The sequence below is a fragment of the Ursus arctos genome, unplaced genomic scaffold, assembly GCF_023065955.2.
Source record: "Ursus arctos isolate Adak ecotype North America unplaced genomic scaffold, UrsArc2.0 scaffold_8, whole genome shotgun sequence".
Lineage (NCBI taxonomy): Eukaryota > Metazoa > Chordata > Mammalia > Carnivora > Ursidae > Ursus > Ursus arctos.
In genome coordinates this window covers 46,552,960-46,568,311 of record NW_026623100.1, presented here as the reverse complement: position 1 = coordinate 46,568,311, position 15,352 = coordinate 46,552,960, and the positions used below count along the sequence as shown (strand labels likewise).

Below are 15,352 nucleotides of genomic sequence, written 5' to 3'. Positions count from 1 at the left end.
GGAGAGGGAGAAGCAGGCTTCCCACTGAGCAGGGAGCCCGACGGGTGGCTCAATCCCAGAATCCTCTGGGATCATGACCTGAGCTGAAGGCAGACGCTTAACGACTGAGCCACCCAGGCGCCCCCAGAGGAAAAGCTCTTAATATAACTATTCAGAAAAATCAGCAGCAAACCTCAATCACCCTAAATAGTAAAAACCTAAAGCCATTACGAAAATCAAGAATAAGATCGCTATCACTATTTTCACTACCAACTTCATTTTTCAATTCTCAAACGGAAGCATCTAGAACAGGGATTGGTAAACTTTTTCTGTAAAGGACCAGACAGTAAATATGTTGTGCTTTGTGGGCCAGATGGTCTCTGTCACAACTACTCTACCATTGCACCACCAAAGCAGCCTTAGATGATACGAAAATAAATGGTTACCACTGTGATCCAATAAAACATTATTTACAAAAACAGGTTATAGGACTGGATTTGACCCACGGGCCATAGTGACTCCTAATCTAAAAAATTATCTATCAATGATATTTATTACATACAGTAAAAATAAAAGCCTAACTACTAAAGTAACTATAAGGATTTAAAAGAATATTGGTGAGGTTTCTGGTTACAAAGTAAACAGAAAAATTATCTATCAATGATATTTATTACATACATTAAAAATAAAAGCCTAACTACTAAAGTAACTATAAGGATCTAAAAGAATATTGGTGAGGTTTCTGGTTACAAAGTAAACATACAAAATCCATTTGCTTTTCTCTGTTTTAAAAATAAACAGAAACTGGATCACAATAAAAAACTGAGGTTGAAATATTTAACAATTTAACAAGAAAAACACAGGACTTTATTATAGCAAACTATAAAATCTCACAGGGAATGAAAAACAAAACCTGCAGAAGTATAAGGAAATGCCAAATGCTAATTGTGGGAAAAATCACGTGCTCATCTTCATATATGTCAAAAAAGCATTTGATAAAATTCAACTATTTTGATAAAAATCTATTTGACTTTGTTAAAGTTTATGTTTGTTTGTTTATGTAATCTCCGCACCCAACGCAGGGCTCAAACTCATGACCCTGAGATCAAGAGTAGCATGCTCTTCTGACTGAGCCAGCTAGGTGTTCCTATTTATGATTTTTTTTATAAAAATCTATTTTTGATAAAAACATTAATCAAGAAAGGACAGATACTTCCTAAAAAATCTCAATGGCTAATATCATGCTTAAATGAGGAAGACTTAGAAACATTCCTACTAATCTCAGGAGAAAAACAAAAAATGTCTACTGTCCCCACCGTCATTTCTAATATTCCCCAGGTATTAGCCAACGCAATAGTCCAAAGACACAGTATGAATATAAAAATCGGAAAGAAGGTGGCAAAAGTGTCATTACTATCAGATGATTTTATTGTTTGCCTGAAACACCTGAGAGAATGAACAAAAAAACTAGCACAAAATCAGCATCCAGAAATAAAACCTGTTCATAAACTTAATACGGAATAAGTAAAAGTCATATGAAGAAGACTTTAAAACACTCATGATGGTCATGGAAGAAAAAGCAAAAAGATAAAATTCTATTTTGTTCTTGAATTGAAAATTAATTATAATAAAAGTCAATTTTAAGTTAATCTATAAATTTAATTTGATCCTGACAGGATGTCCTGGAGATTAAACAATCTGACCCTAAATTTAATACATAAAAATAAATTAAAAAGAATAGCCACAAAAGTTCTGGGGGGGGGGGGGTGGAAGAGTGATCAATGAAGACCAGCCCTGCCAGATATTAAAATGTTATAAAACTACAATAATTAAAACTGTATTTTGGACACATGAATAGGAAAACAGATCAATGAATCAGTATAGAAAGTCCAGTAATGTGGGGGGGGGGGCCTGGGTGGCTCAGTTGTTAAGCATCTACCTTCGGCTCAGGTCACGATCTCAGAATGCTGGGATCGAGCTCCGCATCGGGCTCCCTGCTTAGCGGGAAGTCTGCTTCTCCCTCTCCCACTCCCCCTGCTTGTGTTCCCTCTCTCGCTGCCTCTCTCTCTGTCAGACAAATAAATAAATAAAATCTTAAAAAAAAAAAAGACAGAAAATCCAGTAATGGATCCCAAAATATAAAAGGGAACTGAGTCTATAATAAAGGTGATAATTTTAGGAAAATAATATTATTCAATAAATAATAATGAGATAACTGGGTAGCTATTAGGGAAAAAGTTGGATCCTCTCATTCATTACACTGGGAAAAATTCTGAATAGATCAAATATTTAAATGTAAAATAACAAAAGTAATCAAAATAATCTTAAGGTAATTTTTAAAGAAAAGTATCTATGACATCACTAGATAATTTTATCTATACAATCTTGCTAAATGTAGGGCCTAAGTATTACATAAAACTCAGAAGACATAAATTACTCAATTACATAAAAATTAGGAACTAAAACAAAACTTGAAACTTTTATCATGCTTATCGCAGATAAGGGGCTTATTTCCTAATATATGAAGAGATCATGCAAATCAATAAGAAAAATACCAACTACCCAATTAGAAAATAAGACATGAAGATCCATATAGTTCACAGACAGAAAAACAATAACTCCTAAACATATGAAAAGATGTTCAATCTTATTCAAAAAAGAAATTTAAATTAAAACTACTCTGAGGGGCGCCTGGGTAGCGCAGTCGTTGAGCGTCTGCCTTCGGCTCAGGGCGTGATCCTGGCATTCCAGGATCGAGCCCCACATTGGGCTCCTCCGCTGGGAGCCTGCTTCTTCCTCTCCCACTCCCCTGCTGTGTTCCCTCTCTCTCTGGCTGTCTCTGTCACATGAATAAATAAAATCTTTAAAAAAAAAAAACTACTCTGAGATAGCATTTTTCTTCTATTACTGAAGCAACAAAATTTACTAACCAAAATTACAAACGTACATATGTTTTGAGTTGGCAATCCCATCTCTAGGAAGTCTGCCTACAGATAGAAGCTTACATGTATGAGATGACATATGTACGAGATTATTCACTGTAACACTGTTGTCAAAAAAATACTATTTTAAAAACCTAGTAATCTATAAATTTGGGGCTTGCTAAATAAATTATGGCACATTCATCTATAGTCGGATATTACGAGCTATAAAGAACATTGATATAAAAAACCTTTTGAACTGATATGAAATGATCTCCAAGTTATGTATTAAATGAAGAAAGCAAGGGGCAGAATTTGTTTAGTGTGCTAGTTTAGGCTTAGACAGCAGACTACATCTCTGAAAGCATACACAACACATGCTTACCATTGGATTGGCTGCCTCCAGAGAAGGAAGCTGGATGGATGAGGAACAGTGGGAGAAAATAGACTTTAACTGGGCAACTTCTGTACATTTTATTACTTATCTAAGAAGGACAAATTTTAAAGTTTATATGGAAGGATAACTATCTAAAACAGAGAATATATAAAAAATAAGAATAGTGAGGAAGCGGTTGCTTTCTACTTATCAAAAAAATGCCACAAAGCCACTGTAACCAAAACACTGTGGTTAGATCAGTAGAGAAAAGAATCAAGAATCTGTAAGTAGGCCTCACCAGATATGAGAATTTTGTACATGACAAAGGTGGTGTTTTAATTTAGTGGGGAAAACTTGGTGCTAGCCAAACATTTTGAAGAAAATGAAGTTAGTCTCTTCACATCAGATTTAAAAGTTCACATGAATGAAAGCTTTAAATGTAAAGTACAAAAATAAAGAAGAGTAAAATGGAAGAAGATGTGGGGAAATGCTGTCAACAGAATGAGTATAAACTCGTGGTCAATGGAAAGAAAACGAAAGTCCAGTACAAAGAGAACGCTGCAATTCCGATAAGAACAGGACCCCTTAACACTAATTGCAGGGAGAGATATTAGCAGTAGGTGGTGTGAGGGTACAGTTTCAGCCCTCCTAATCAGGCAGTAAAAGGCAGGAAAACCTAGGAAAGGGTGAAAGTGAAATTTAATTTAGGCATCACATAGGCACTGGTTTGAGAAACTGGTCCCCAAGTAAAATGTGTGTGAATCAAATAAAATTACATAGATGTTTTTTTCTCTTTAACCTAATAATACCAATCATAGAACTCTATCCCACAAGCATATAAGCACCAGTCAGGATGGATAATACAAAGATTTTGCTGCACCACTGTAAATATTTGTAAAACAAATGTGCCAAAATAGAATGATTTAATAAATTATGGAATATTCATGCAATGCGATACTTTAATGGGATAGGCAACCATTAAAAAGAATGTTACAGAAATATCATCCGAAGGGCCTCTGGGTGGCTCAGTCAGTTAAGCCTCTCTGACTCTTGACTTCAGCTCAGGTCATGATCTCAGTATTGTGAGACTGAGCCTGATGTCAGGTTCCAGGCTGGGAATGGTGCACCAGGTGTGGGGCCTATCTGGGATTCTCTCTGTCCCTCCGCACCCCATGCTGCCCCCCCCACCTCCCCTGACACACACTCGCACTTTCTCTCTCTAAAAAAAGAAATATCATCTGATCTTGAGGAAGTCCTACAATGTATATTTAGGTGTAAAAAGCAACATGTAAAGTACTATATTTATATTTATAATATGTTTTAAGACAAATGTCCAACAGTCTAAATATGTGTTTTGCGTGTATTTATCCATTTGTATAAAACTGAGTGTGGAGAAAGGCAAGAAGGGGTATACACTAGATTGCTGTTAACCTTAGATACCATAGACAAGAGGCTCTGAGATGGGAGAATTACAAGGAAAAAATGTGAAAGAAGAACAGAAGAGAGAAAGGGGGTGGGAAGGAGGAAGGGAGAGAAAGGAGGAATGAGGGGGAAGGGGTAGGAAGAGGAGAAGAGGAAAATGAAGGGGAAGGAAAGAGAGAAGGGGCAGCAATCATAAAAAGAACAGACCACAGTATTAACTCTATATGAGCAAATCAAACTACAGATACCCATGCCCATGAAATCAGTCACTTGAATACAAAGCTACTTTCTGCATGATGGAAATTCAGACAGTTTTCACTTTATTCCTTGTTATTTTTAATACTGTATGAATTACCATATTCATGGATTGTCATTCACTTAATGACTTAAAAAACATTTCCATTTATTTTGCTCAAAAATCTACAATTAAGTCATTCACTTAATGACTTAAAAAACATTTCCATTTATTTTGCTCAAAAATCTACAATTTAGGCAGAACTCACTGGGGACAGCTTGCCTCTGCTCCATTAGAGCATTAGCTGAGACAGCTCAAAGGCTGGGGACTGGACTCAGCCGATGGCTTGTCCATTCACGTGTGGCAGGTGATATTGGCTATAGTCTGGGACTTGTTCAGATGACATCTTAAGGAGACCCTTGTAGTCACACAACCTAACGTAGTCTGCCATTTGTGTCCACCACATTCCCTGTATTATTTTCTTAATAACACCTATCATTACATGACATTGTTCAGTCTATTTATTTAGGGTTACTAGAATGTCAACAGAAATCTTGTCTGCTTTGTTCATTGCCATATTCCCAGAGCATGGCCCAAAGCCTGGTGCATAGTGGGTACATAATAAACATTCATTAAACATGAATTAATTGCACTGAAGACAAGTAGAACAGCTTTAATCATAAAGGGTTAATGTTATACTTTTGCCAAGTGAAGGTAAATATGCTACAGAGAAATAAATGTAAAAGCTTTCATACTAAGTCCATGGGAGAAAAATGATAGGAAGGCCCTGTTGCCCCACACACGTAGTAGAGGCCCACGGAATGAACTCCCTAGAAGAGACAGCGGACGTCAGCGCCATAAAGTAACCTAAAATTAAAAGAACAAATCAGAACTATGGAAGCTCAGGAATGTCTTCCTTCAAAAGGAATGAGTACTGAAGTTTGAGAAACATTGGAATAAGGATTAACATTCATAATATATATGTTTTTTAAACTCATAAATTGATAGGGAAAAAGGTAAACAATCTGATTTTTTTTAAGATTTTATTTTTAAGCAAACTTTACACCCAACACGGGCCTGAACTCTCAACCCTGAGATCAAGAGTTGCACGCTCTACCCACTGAGCCAGCCAGGTGCCCCAACAATCTAATTTTAAAGTGGCCAAAGATTATGAACAGAATCCACAAAATAGTAATATGCCAATGAATGAATGAAAATACGCTTTACTAATAAGATGCAAATTACAAGAATGTGATGCCATTTTAACCTATCAGTCTAGCAAAAATAAAAGAACTGAACATCAGGTTTAGTGAAGATGTGGGCAAATGGGCCTTCTTCTTCTTCTTCTTCTTTTTTTTTAAGATTTTATTTATTTACTTGAGAGAGAGAGTGAGAGCGAGAGAGAGCATGAGCAGGGTGAGGGGAAGGGGAGAAGCAGGCTCTCCGCTGAGCAGGGAGCGATCCCAGGACCCCAGGATCATGACCTGAGCGAAGGTAGATGCTTACTCGACTGAGCCACCCAGGCGCTGCAAATGGGCCTTCTACTACGCTGCAGGTAGAAAGCTAAACTGGCTAAATCTCAACTGCAATTGAGCAATATTTTTCAAAATCAAAAATGTACAGAAGTCTATGACCTATAAAATGACACTTCTAGGAATCCATCTTTATATGTACAAGGGCAAGGCCATTCGATGCAGCATTATCTGTAATCACAAAATAAAAAACAACAACAAAACAAGTAGCAAATAAGCTGAACTGCCATCAATAGGACCCCAGTTAATGGATACTCTATTATGGCACACCCATGCAACAAAATACGGTGCCACTGTTAGAAAAGATAGCTCATTATGCACGGATTGGAACAATTTCTGTATGTTTACCTCACTTTGAAAATCAGTATGTATTGTATAATCTTATTTTATATATATTTTTACGCATGCATGCGCGTGCGCACGCACACTTGAATAAACATATAAACAGCCTACAGGGCAACTGCTAACAGCAGTAAGTAATGTCCCAGCGTGGGAGTGATAACCTTCACTTTTTACTTTATGCACGTTCACTGCTCCTTTCCATGGATTTAGAATTATCCAAGGGCACAAATGGATTCTTAAAATTAAGTATTTTCAGACATGCACAAAAATTTTCAGGACAATAGGCATTTACTTTAAAAGTTATAAATTGATATAACTATATGTATATAACATATATATTACTCTTCCTGATGGTACCAATATTAAATGGTACTGTAATATCTCAAAGAGCCTTACAACTTACATAATTACCTGTACTGTACATAGTCCTAGAGAGGATTTATCTGCTAGAAAACTTTGTTCACAACTATATCCCCCCACCTTGAACAGTGCCTAGAACTCAGTTTTTTTTTTAACAAATGTTTACAGTGTTTACAGCTTCATAAACAAACTTGTAGGTTTTCATTCCTCTTTGTCAATTAAGAGTCTGGAAATGACCATCCCCCATAGAAATTTTTTGCCTCCTGTGCAGCTAAAAGTGGCTAAGTGCTGGTTTTTGAACTTACCAGAGGCTCTAGCTTTATAGGCTGCTGTCGTTTTCTCGTTCTCTCTTGAGCTTTGGTAATATGCCTAAATGTCAGGAATTGTGTGTCAGATTCATTTTCTGTGGGTACTACAAAACTCAGTCTTCCCTTTGCTGTTATACTGTTCAGTCTTTCAAGGGCAGGGTTTTCCACCTGCTCTTCAATATTTTTCAGTTCGATATCTTTCTCTGAGGTGTGAAAAGCCATTCTCACTCCTGCAAAAAGTAGGGCCAGCAAAAGAAAAATGAAAAGTAGAGCACAAGAACTGGGGTAATGGGACTAGTGGAAGTGACTTAAGAGCTAAGGAGTGCTGAATTTGCTCACCTCTAAAGAAAACCCACAAAGTTACCCATTTCCTCCAAACTAAGGACTTGAATCAGAGAAATGAAAATGCCTGGCCTTCGAGTAGCTGGGATCCAGGAGTTTGCATTTCTAACAAGTTATTAGATGCTGCAGGTGTCACTTATTTGGGGACCATACTGGTCTAGATTTGGAAGGATGAAAAGAATTGTAATTAGTATTGAGATCAATGTTTTTCATGCTTCGGTATGCAAAATATCTCCAGGGGAGCTTGTTCAAAATGTAGGTAATTTTAATGCAGGCAATCTGAGAAATACAGCCTAGGTACCCCCAAACCCAAAACTAAAACAAGAAACAACCAAAGGGAAAAATAGGAGTTGAGGACTAAATCCTAAAACACTGCTCCTGGAGCTCTCATATGCGTGAGGAAACTGTTAAAATGCACATTCTGATTCATAACACTAGAACTATGAGCCTCTAGTAGTGGTCTTGCATCCTCCACCACTCACAATCCCACCCCACCAGATGGGTGGAGACACTTTCCTTCAAAATAATACCATAGCACATACGGTGTTGAAACAGGTGTCAGCAGGCCTGGGTTTTAGTCTAGATCTGTGCCGGCCCATCAGAATCTCCTATGCAATTTTAATTTTCCAAGTAGCCATATTAAAAAACCCAAAAAAAGGGATTGTTGAAATAAATTTTAACAATGTGCTTTATTTAACGTATCCAAAACATTCTCATTTCAACGTGTAATCAACATAAAACTTATTAATGTTTTATTTCATTGTTTGTTACTACATCTTCGACTTCACATTTAGAGCAGATCTCAACTCAGACTCGCCACTAGTGGCTACCATATTGATTAGCGCAGTCCAGATCTGATCACTCCGTGTGAGATCTTCCACAAATCTCCTGACACCTCTATTGCTCACTTTCCACCCCTCTAAAACGATAAGTAGGTAGTAAAGGGCCACTGAATGCTTTTCCACTGACTTTCTCTGCTTCTCTGAGCCTTATCCTTACGTGCTCCGAAAGCCAAGCGGACTTCCTGGCCTAGAAGTCGGAGTCCAGCCCCACAGCTCTATGCCTCAGGACTCACCAAGTCCGCCTAGGGCAGCCACAGCTACCTCTGCCGAGGGTCTCCAGAGACAGCAAAGCCAGGTCTGGTAGTAGAAAGTTGACTGTAGTCGGGAATGTTTGCTGTTGCCTAGCAGCCACCCGGCCTCTACCGACTTGCAATGCGCCTGTGCGGGACCTGTCGCCACGGCAACGCCTCAGCCAACCGCAGCTCTGAGTCCCTGAGCCCGCCGGCCAATTGAACCAATCAATGCCTCCGAAACATTTCTACTCCGCTGGTTGGTGGAGAACACCCGCTCGACCTGCGTGGTAGCTCCTCGGCGCTGGCGACCGACCACTGCCGCTTAGGCGGGTAGTCAGGGCAGTGAAAGGAGGTGGCTAGCTGTGTTTGCTCCCTCCCTTCTCCTACGGCAGTCTGTTTCCCTTCATGAGGCACGAGACTGACTTGACGGTTCCTTTAATCTAACTTTCTCTAGTTAGAAGGATCAAGAATCTCCAGAGAGGGAGGTGTCTTGTATAGACAGTTCGGTTCCGCTCTCGAAAGGAGCAGGGGAGCGACCATCCAGCATCTCTGTGCCCACCCACCAGCCTCCTCCCGGGAGTAAGGAAGGAATGTGGGCTGTTCTTCCTCTCCAACCCCACCGTGTCCTTTCAACTAATGTTCTCTTCCACGTGGAAAATAACCAAGTGTCAGGCACAGCATGAGCCCGTATTTCTTGGTCTCGCGCTCTCCTTACCAAAGCAGACTCTGGATCTTGTTCCTGGCATTTAGGCCCACCTAATTAAGTCCCCAAACGATTGCTGCTAATGCTTTGTGGAGCCGACCCCATCGAAGCCCGAGGCATGTTGCTTACTGAAGATGTCTTATTCCAGTTAGTGATCAGGGGAAGCAGCCCTTTCACCTGCCTTGAGGAAATGTTATACCAGATGGCAGAGTCCTGGTTTTCAGCCTCTCCTCCAAAATGACATAATCACTGCTGGAACTCATCGTCTTCTGTTGTGCTTTTTGGTCCCTCTTTTTTTTTAACTTTGATATTTGTTTCTTGCCTTGAATGCCAAATCCTATATGAAGTGCTTGACCTATCAGACAACCAGCATTTTCTCAATCTTAATATATTCAAGTAGGTATTTTACATGCTAGATAGGACACCACCTATAGCGTAGAGAATCACATATCAATAGAGCTGGGATGGAGATTGCAGATCACTTAATCCAGCTCCTCTATTTGATTAATAAAAGAACTGAGACCCAGAGAGAGAGAGAGAGAGCGAGAGCGAGTGATTTACTCCAGGTTAGGCAGCTAGTCATGGCAGAGACAAAACTTAGAATACAGATCTCCTAATCCCTAATCAGATACTGGAAACATCAAGGGAGTAACTTCAGTTTAGAAACAATTCAAAATCAACTCAAATGTAAACATAAATACTAATTCACCAGAGATAAAAGGTACACATTAAGCCAATCAGAGCCAATAAAATATAATAATTTATATAAACTAGTAATTTAAAAAAATTAAAGCCAACCCAATACATCAAAACATAAAATCAGAATAATATGCAGTGTTAGACACATTTATAAAATGAATTTCATTTCAGATGTGCAGTGAATAATCTGTTCCCTTCAACATTTACATAGTAGAGACAAAGGCCATTGCTTCTTAGTCCCAGAATTTTTTTTTTTTTAGTTGGTGAAGGTAATTGTATTCTAATGTTACCTATGCAGCTGAGAGCATTCTAAGAGCCAAGGAAAATGAGGGGTAGAAGACATTGACACATAGAGTTCAGTAAACGTATTGCTATATTAGAAGCTACTCATCAAATCTCTCCAAGCTTATTTTTTAATGTGGCAAGATATCATCTTTATTATCAACTTAATATTTACTAAATTAGTGCAGACAAAGCATTTTATGTATACCCTGTTGATTTTTTCATAGTATAGATAATAATAATAATCCTTATGATTTACAGAAGTGGGAATGAAGCATGAGAGACTATGGACTATGAGAAACAAACTGAGGGCCTCAGAGGGGAGGGGGGTGGGGGACTGGGATAGACCGGTGATGGGTAGTAAGGAGGGCACGTATTGCATGGTGCACTGGGTGTTATATGCAACTAATGAATCATCGAACTTTATATCGGAAACCGGGGATGTACTGTATGGTGACTAACATAATATAATAAAAAATCATTAAAAAATAATAATAATAATCCTTATGATTTATTGGGTGCTCTCTATGCTCCAGGTACTATGTTAGGTACTTTGCATTTGTTCTCTCAAAAAATTCCAACAAAACTGAAATTTTCATTTCATAGCTGAAGAGCTATGAGAGATTTATAAGAATTAGGTTATAAAAGGTCACATCTTTAACAGTAAAAGTAAAAATGGTTAAAATTTATTGGACTTTCAGTTAAGATTTATATTCTGGGCCCTTTGTGAAGTACTTATCACCATAATACTAATTATTGCAACAACTTTCTGTTATTTTAGAGGTATCATTGTACCTATTCCACTAATAGGGATATTGAGGATTTTTTTTAAAAGATTTTATTTATTTATTTGGCAGAGAGAAAGAGCACAAGCAGGGGGAGAGGCAGGCAGAGGGAGAGGGAGGAGCAGACTCTCCCCTGAGCAGGGAGCCCGTTGCGGGGCTTGATCCCAGGACCCCGGGATCATGACCTGAGCCGAAGGCAGACGCTTAACCAACTGAACCACCCAGGCGCCCCAGGGATACTGAGGTTTAAAAAGATTACATGACTTACCCAAATCACTTAGAGGTAGTAAGTGGCCACGCTGAGATACAAATTCAGATCCATCAACTTAAATAGTCAAATTTCTATAAGATCCTAGAGCAAGAATATTGAGTCAGGGAATTCTGCTATATATATGGTGGACTATATTCTGAAAAATTCCGGAATATAGTCCACCATATAGCATAACATGATCATAATTTTATAAGCACAGAATGTATATAAACAGCAACCCTCTGGAATAAAGACATAAATGTTTATGAGATTTACTGGTATTTTCTGTTATGCCCTTTGCTTTTCTGTATATTTAAAAATAAAAATAAAAACCATATACTGTTTTGGTATTGAGAAAATGAGTTATTTTAAAATTAGCACAAGAAAATATAAGAACATAGAGTGGAGGTACCATGAACCTGCCTGGAGGCCAGGGCAAAGATTAGGAGTGCTGGTGGAGGATTTGGCTTTCTGCAAAAAGACAAGGCACCCCATTCCACACAGATGAAAGGAACGTGGGAGTGGCTTAGGTAAATTGGTGGATTTGGGTCTGATTTCTTCTTTTTTTCTCTGAAGCAGGAGGTGGGTCAGCTGCTGAGATGGGTGAAGGAACGAGAGCTAGAGGCTGCATATAATTTATATGGGGAGATGAGGTGGGAGGGAGGAACTCATCTTTAGCCTTGGCTGAAGTTTAATTTCAGGGTCTGTGAACTGCTTAAAACTGCGTTCACATTGGTGGGTGTATGTTTGTCGAAAGCTGTTAGATTCTCAAAGGAATCTGTGACCAGTGGTCTCTCAGAGTTGGAAACTATATGCTCTGCAAGCATAGGTCACAGGAGCGCAGGTTTCTGAGAGATTGGTTGGATCATATTTTGTTACTTTATCACCACCTTGTGGTCAAATGGATGTACTGCCAAAGGAGGTTTCGAATCACAGATTTTGAATCCGCGCCATAGTTATCTTAGATTCAGAAGGGACTAGAGGCATTCTGTGGTCTAATGTCCCACATATTGTGAGAATTAATAATTACTACACATTTTTCCTCCAAAATGTTGTGCTGGGTTAACTATGCGTAAGTAAGAAGACCTGGCTAACCGCAGATAATTGCATTTCAATTAAAGATCTTGGCAGAAATAATCTCTGAGCCAGTGTTGAATGATTTTGAAAGGCTAAGAGCAGTGGTCCTTAAACTTAGCTGTGTCTTGGGACCACTTGGAAAACTCCTGATGCCCAGGCCAGACTCATGCTAACTAAACTCTCTGAGTGAGAGACCCAGGCATCATTACCTTTTTCCCTAGCGCCCCTTTCCCAGGTGACTCCAATGGACAGTAAGTCTGAGAGCCTCAGCCACAGGGCCTTGCTATTCAAGGTGTGATGCACAGACCGGCAGCCTTGGCATCACCTGGGAGCTTGTTAGATATGCAGAATCTCAGGTCCTGCCCCACACCTCCGGGATCGGTCTGCATTTTAATAATTCCCAGGTGGTTCATTGCATATCAAATCTGAGTAGTGCTGTTGAAGAGAACGGAATGGGTGTCCAATAGGTCCACTGGATACACAAGGCAGGAATGGTGTCTGAAAGGCAGGTTTGTCATTTTTTATCAGTTCCAGTTACAGGAAATGTATGACTTCTATGCCAGGGTTGGAAAGTTCTAATTGTCCGAAAATTCTTTTTTAAGTAGATGACAAAATCTACTTTCTTGCCAGTTCTGCAAACTGCCCCCATGATCTTTTCAAATATTGGAAGGCAGAAATGTTCTTCCTTTAATCTTCCTTCTTTGAATCCCTCCCTCCCGATCTTCCAGTCTCCTTAGTCTATGTAGGATATGTTTGCAGAATGCCTAGTAATTCTACACTAAAAATGGCTTTCAGAACTGCAAGGGAGTTTCTAGACATGGTGTGACACAATGAGCATAGTAGGAAAATGACATTCCTTTATCTAGAAATTCTATTAATGGCTCCTTTTTCTTCCTGGAAATCAGACATTAGTCAGGATCTTTGTTAAATGGTGAATAATAGAGAAGCTAGATCGAGCAAACAAATCAATGCTGATGGTCCCAGAGCCTCAGGTCATTCGCATGTGACTGCTGATGTTGTCCTGAGCTCAGAGAGACCACCATGGGAGCCCTGGGCTGAGGGGGCTGGGGCCTGTGCTCCCAGTGGGGTCAGGTTCCTGTCCCTCCCAGGCCCTTCTCCTAGGACCACATCCTTCAGCAGAGACAGCTCTTCCCTCAGTTTGGCTGTAGGGGGTGCCTCTACTCTCAGCCTGTCCACTCCGTCCTGCCTTTGTCTCCAAGCCTGTCCTTCTCAGTGAGGCCTTAGTTCTTCAGGCCTAACCACATAACAGATGCCTGTTTGCCCAGGCAGGAGGGCTTGACTACTGTCCTGGACTCTTACAACTGAACAAGCAACCAGTCCTGGCTTGGTCCCAGATCAGTTCTCCTGCTGTGAATATTTATTTTATTCATTTATTTATCTTCATTTATTCCTGAATACCTAATCTTAGCATCTCTCCCTTGTTATGGACTGAATATTTGTGTCCCCCTAAAATTCATATGTTGAAGCTCTAACCCCCAGTGTGATGGTATTTGGAGATGGGGCCTTCGGGAGGTGGTTAGGTTTATATGAGATCCTAAAAGTGAGGCCGTCATGATGGGATCAGTGCCTTTATAAGAAGAGACAGCAGAGAGCTCGGTTTCTCTCTCTCTCTCTCTCTCCCCCACCCCGTGAATATAGCCATCTACAAGCCAGAAAGAGGGTTCTCATTAGAAACTGAACTGGCCAGCGATTTGATCTGGGAGTTTCTAGCCTCCAGAACTGTGAAAAATAAGTGTCCCTTGTTTAAGACTACAGTATTTAGTTACAGCAATCTGAGCTGACAACCCACCCCTTTATCCATGTTCGGGCCTGAAGCTGTTGTGTGTACAAGGCCATCCCATGCCAGCTTCCTCGTGGACCATCTGTCTCACTGCATAGCGGATCTTCTGGCATCTATAATGATGACCCTTTAAACTTTATTTTTTAAGTTGTTTTTTTTTTTTTTTTTTAAAGTACTCTCTACGTCCAACATGAGGCTTGAGCTCATAACCCCAAGATCAAGAGTCAGCGTGTTCCATAGACTGGGCCAGTCAGGGCCCCCCCTTTAACTCTATAACTCTAGCTCCAGGAGTTCAAATCGTCTGGGTCTGGCCAAGGTTCTTGATCACAGAGTTCAAATTGGCACAGTATTTTGAAGAAAAACTTTGCAGACTTTCTTGATTTTTTTTAAAGTTATGCATACCCTTTGGAGATGATTTCTCTTTCAGAAATCTACCTTAAAAATATTTGATCAAGGGCACACAGATTTTTATTAAAGCCACATTTAAATAAAATATAATATCCAAACTATGATACACGTTTAATTGGTGTAGCTAATTAAAACCATGAAGTAAAGTTGTATGTATGACTTGGGGAAATGTACTCAATATATTAAGTAAAAATGTGAGTTTCAGGGGCGCCTGGGTGGCGCAGGCGTTAAGCGTCTGCCTTCGGCTCAGGGCGTGATCCCGGTGCTCTGGGATCGAGCCCCACATCAGGCTCCTCCGCTAGGAGCCTGCGTCTTCCTCTCCCACTCCCCCTGCTTGTGTTCCCTCTCTCGCTGGCTGTCTCTATCTGTCAAATAAATAAATAAAATCTTGTAAAAAAAATGTGAGTTTCAGAATATTATGCACAGTGTTAACCCATTTTGTTAAAAAATGTGTA

The 15,352-nt window shown here is 39.6% G+C and overlaps 1 protein-coding gene across 1 annotated transcript in view; it reads right to left on the bottom strand.

The window, feature by feature from the left end:
• Positions 1-9,127, bottom strand: part of DNAH6 (dynein axonemal heavy chain 6) — a 201,300-nt gene extending 192,173 nt beyond the window's left edge. The window contains exons 1-2 of the mRNA XM_026481835.4: positions 8,893-9,127; positions 7,473-7,705 (exon numbers count right to left, since the gene is read on the bottom strand). Of these exons, the coding sequence (XP_026337620.3) occupies positions 7,473-7,697 (225 nt within the window). The 5' untranslated portion in view covers positions 7,698-7,705; positions 8,893-9,127. The remainder of the gene's footprint in view (positions 1-7,472; positions 7,706-8,892) is intronic.
• Positions 9,128-15,352: the final 6,225 nt, after the last annotated feature.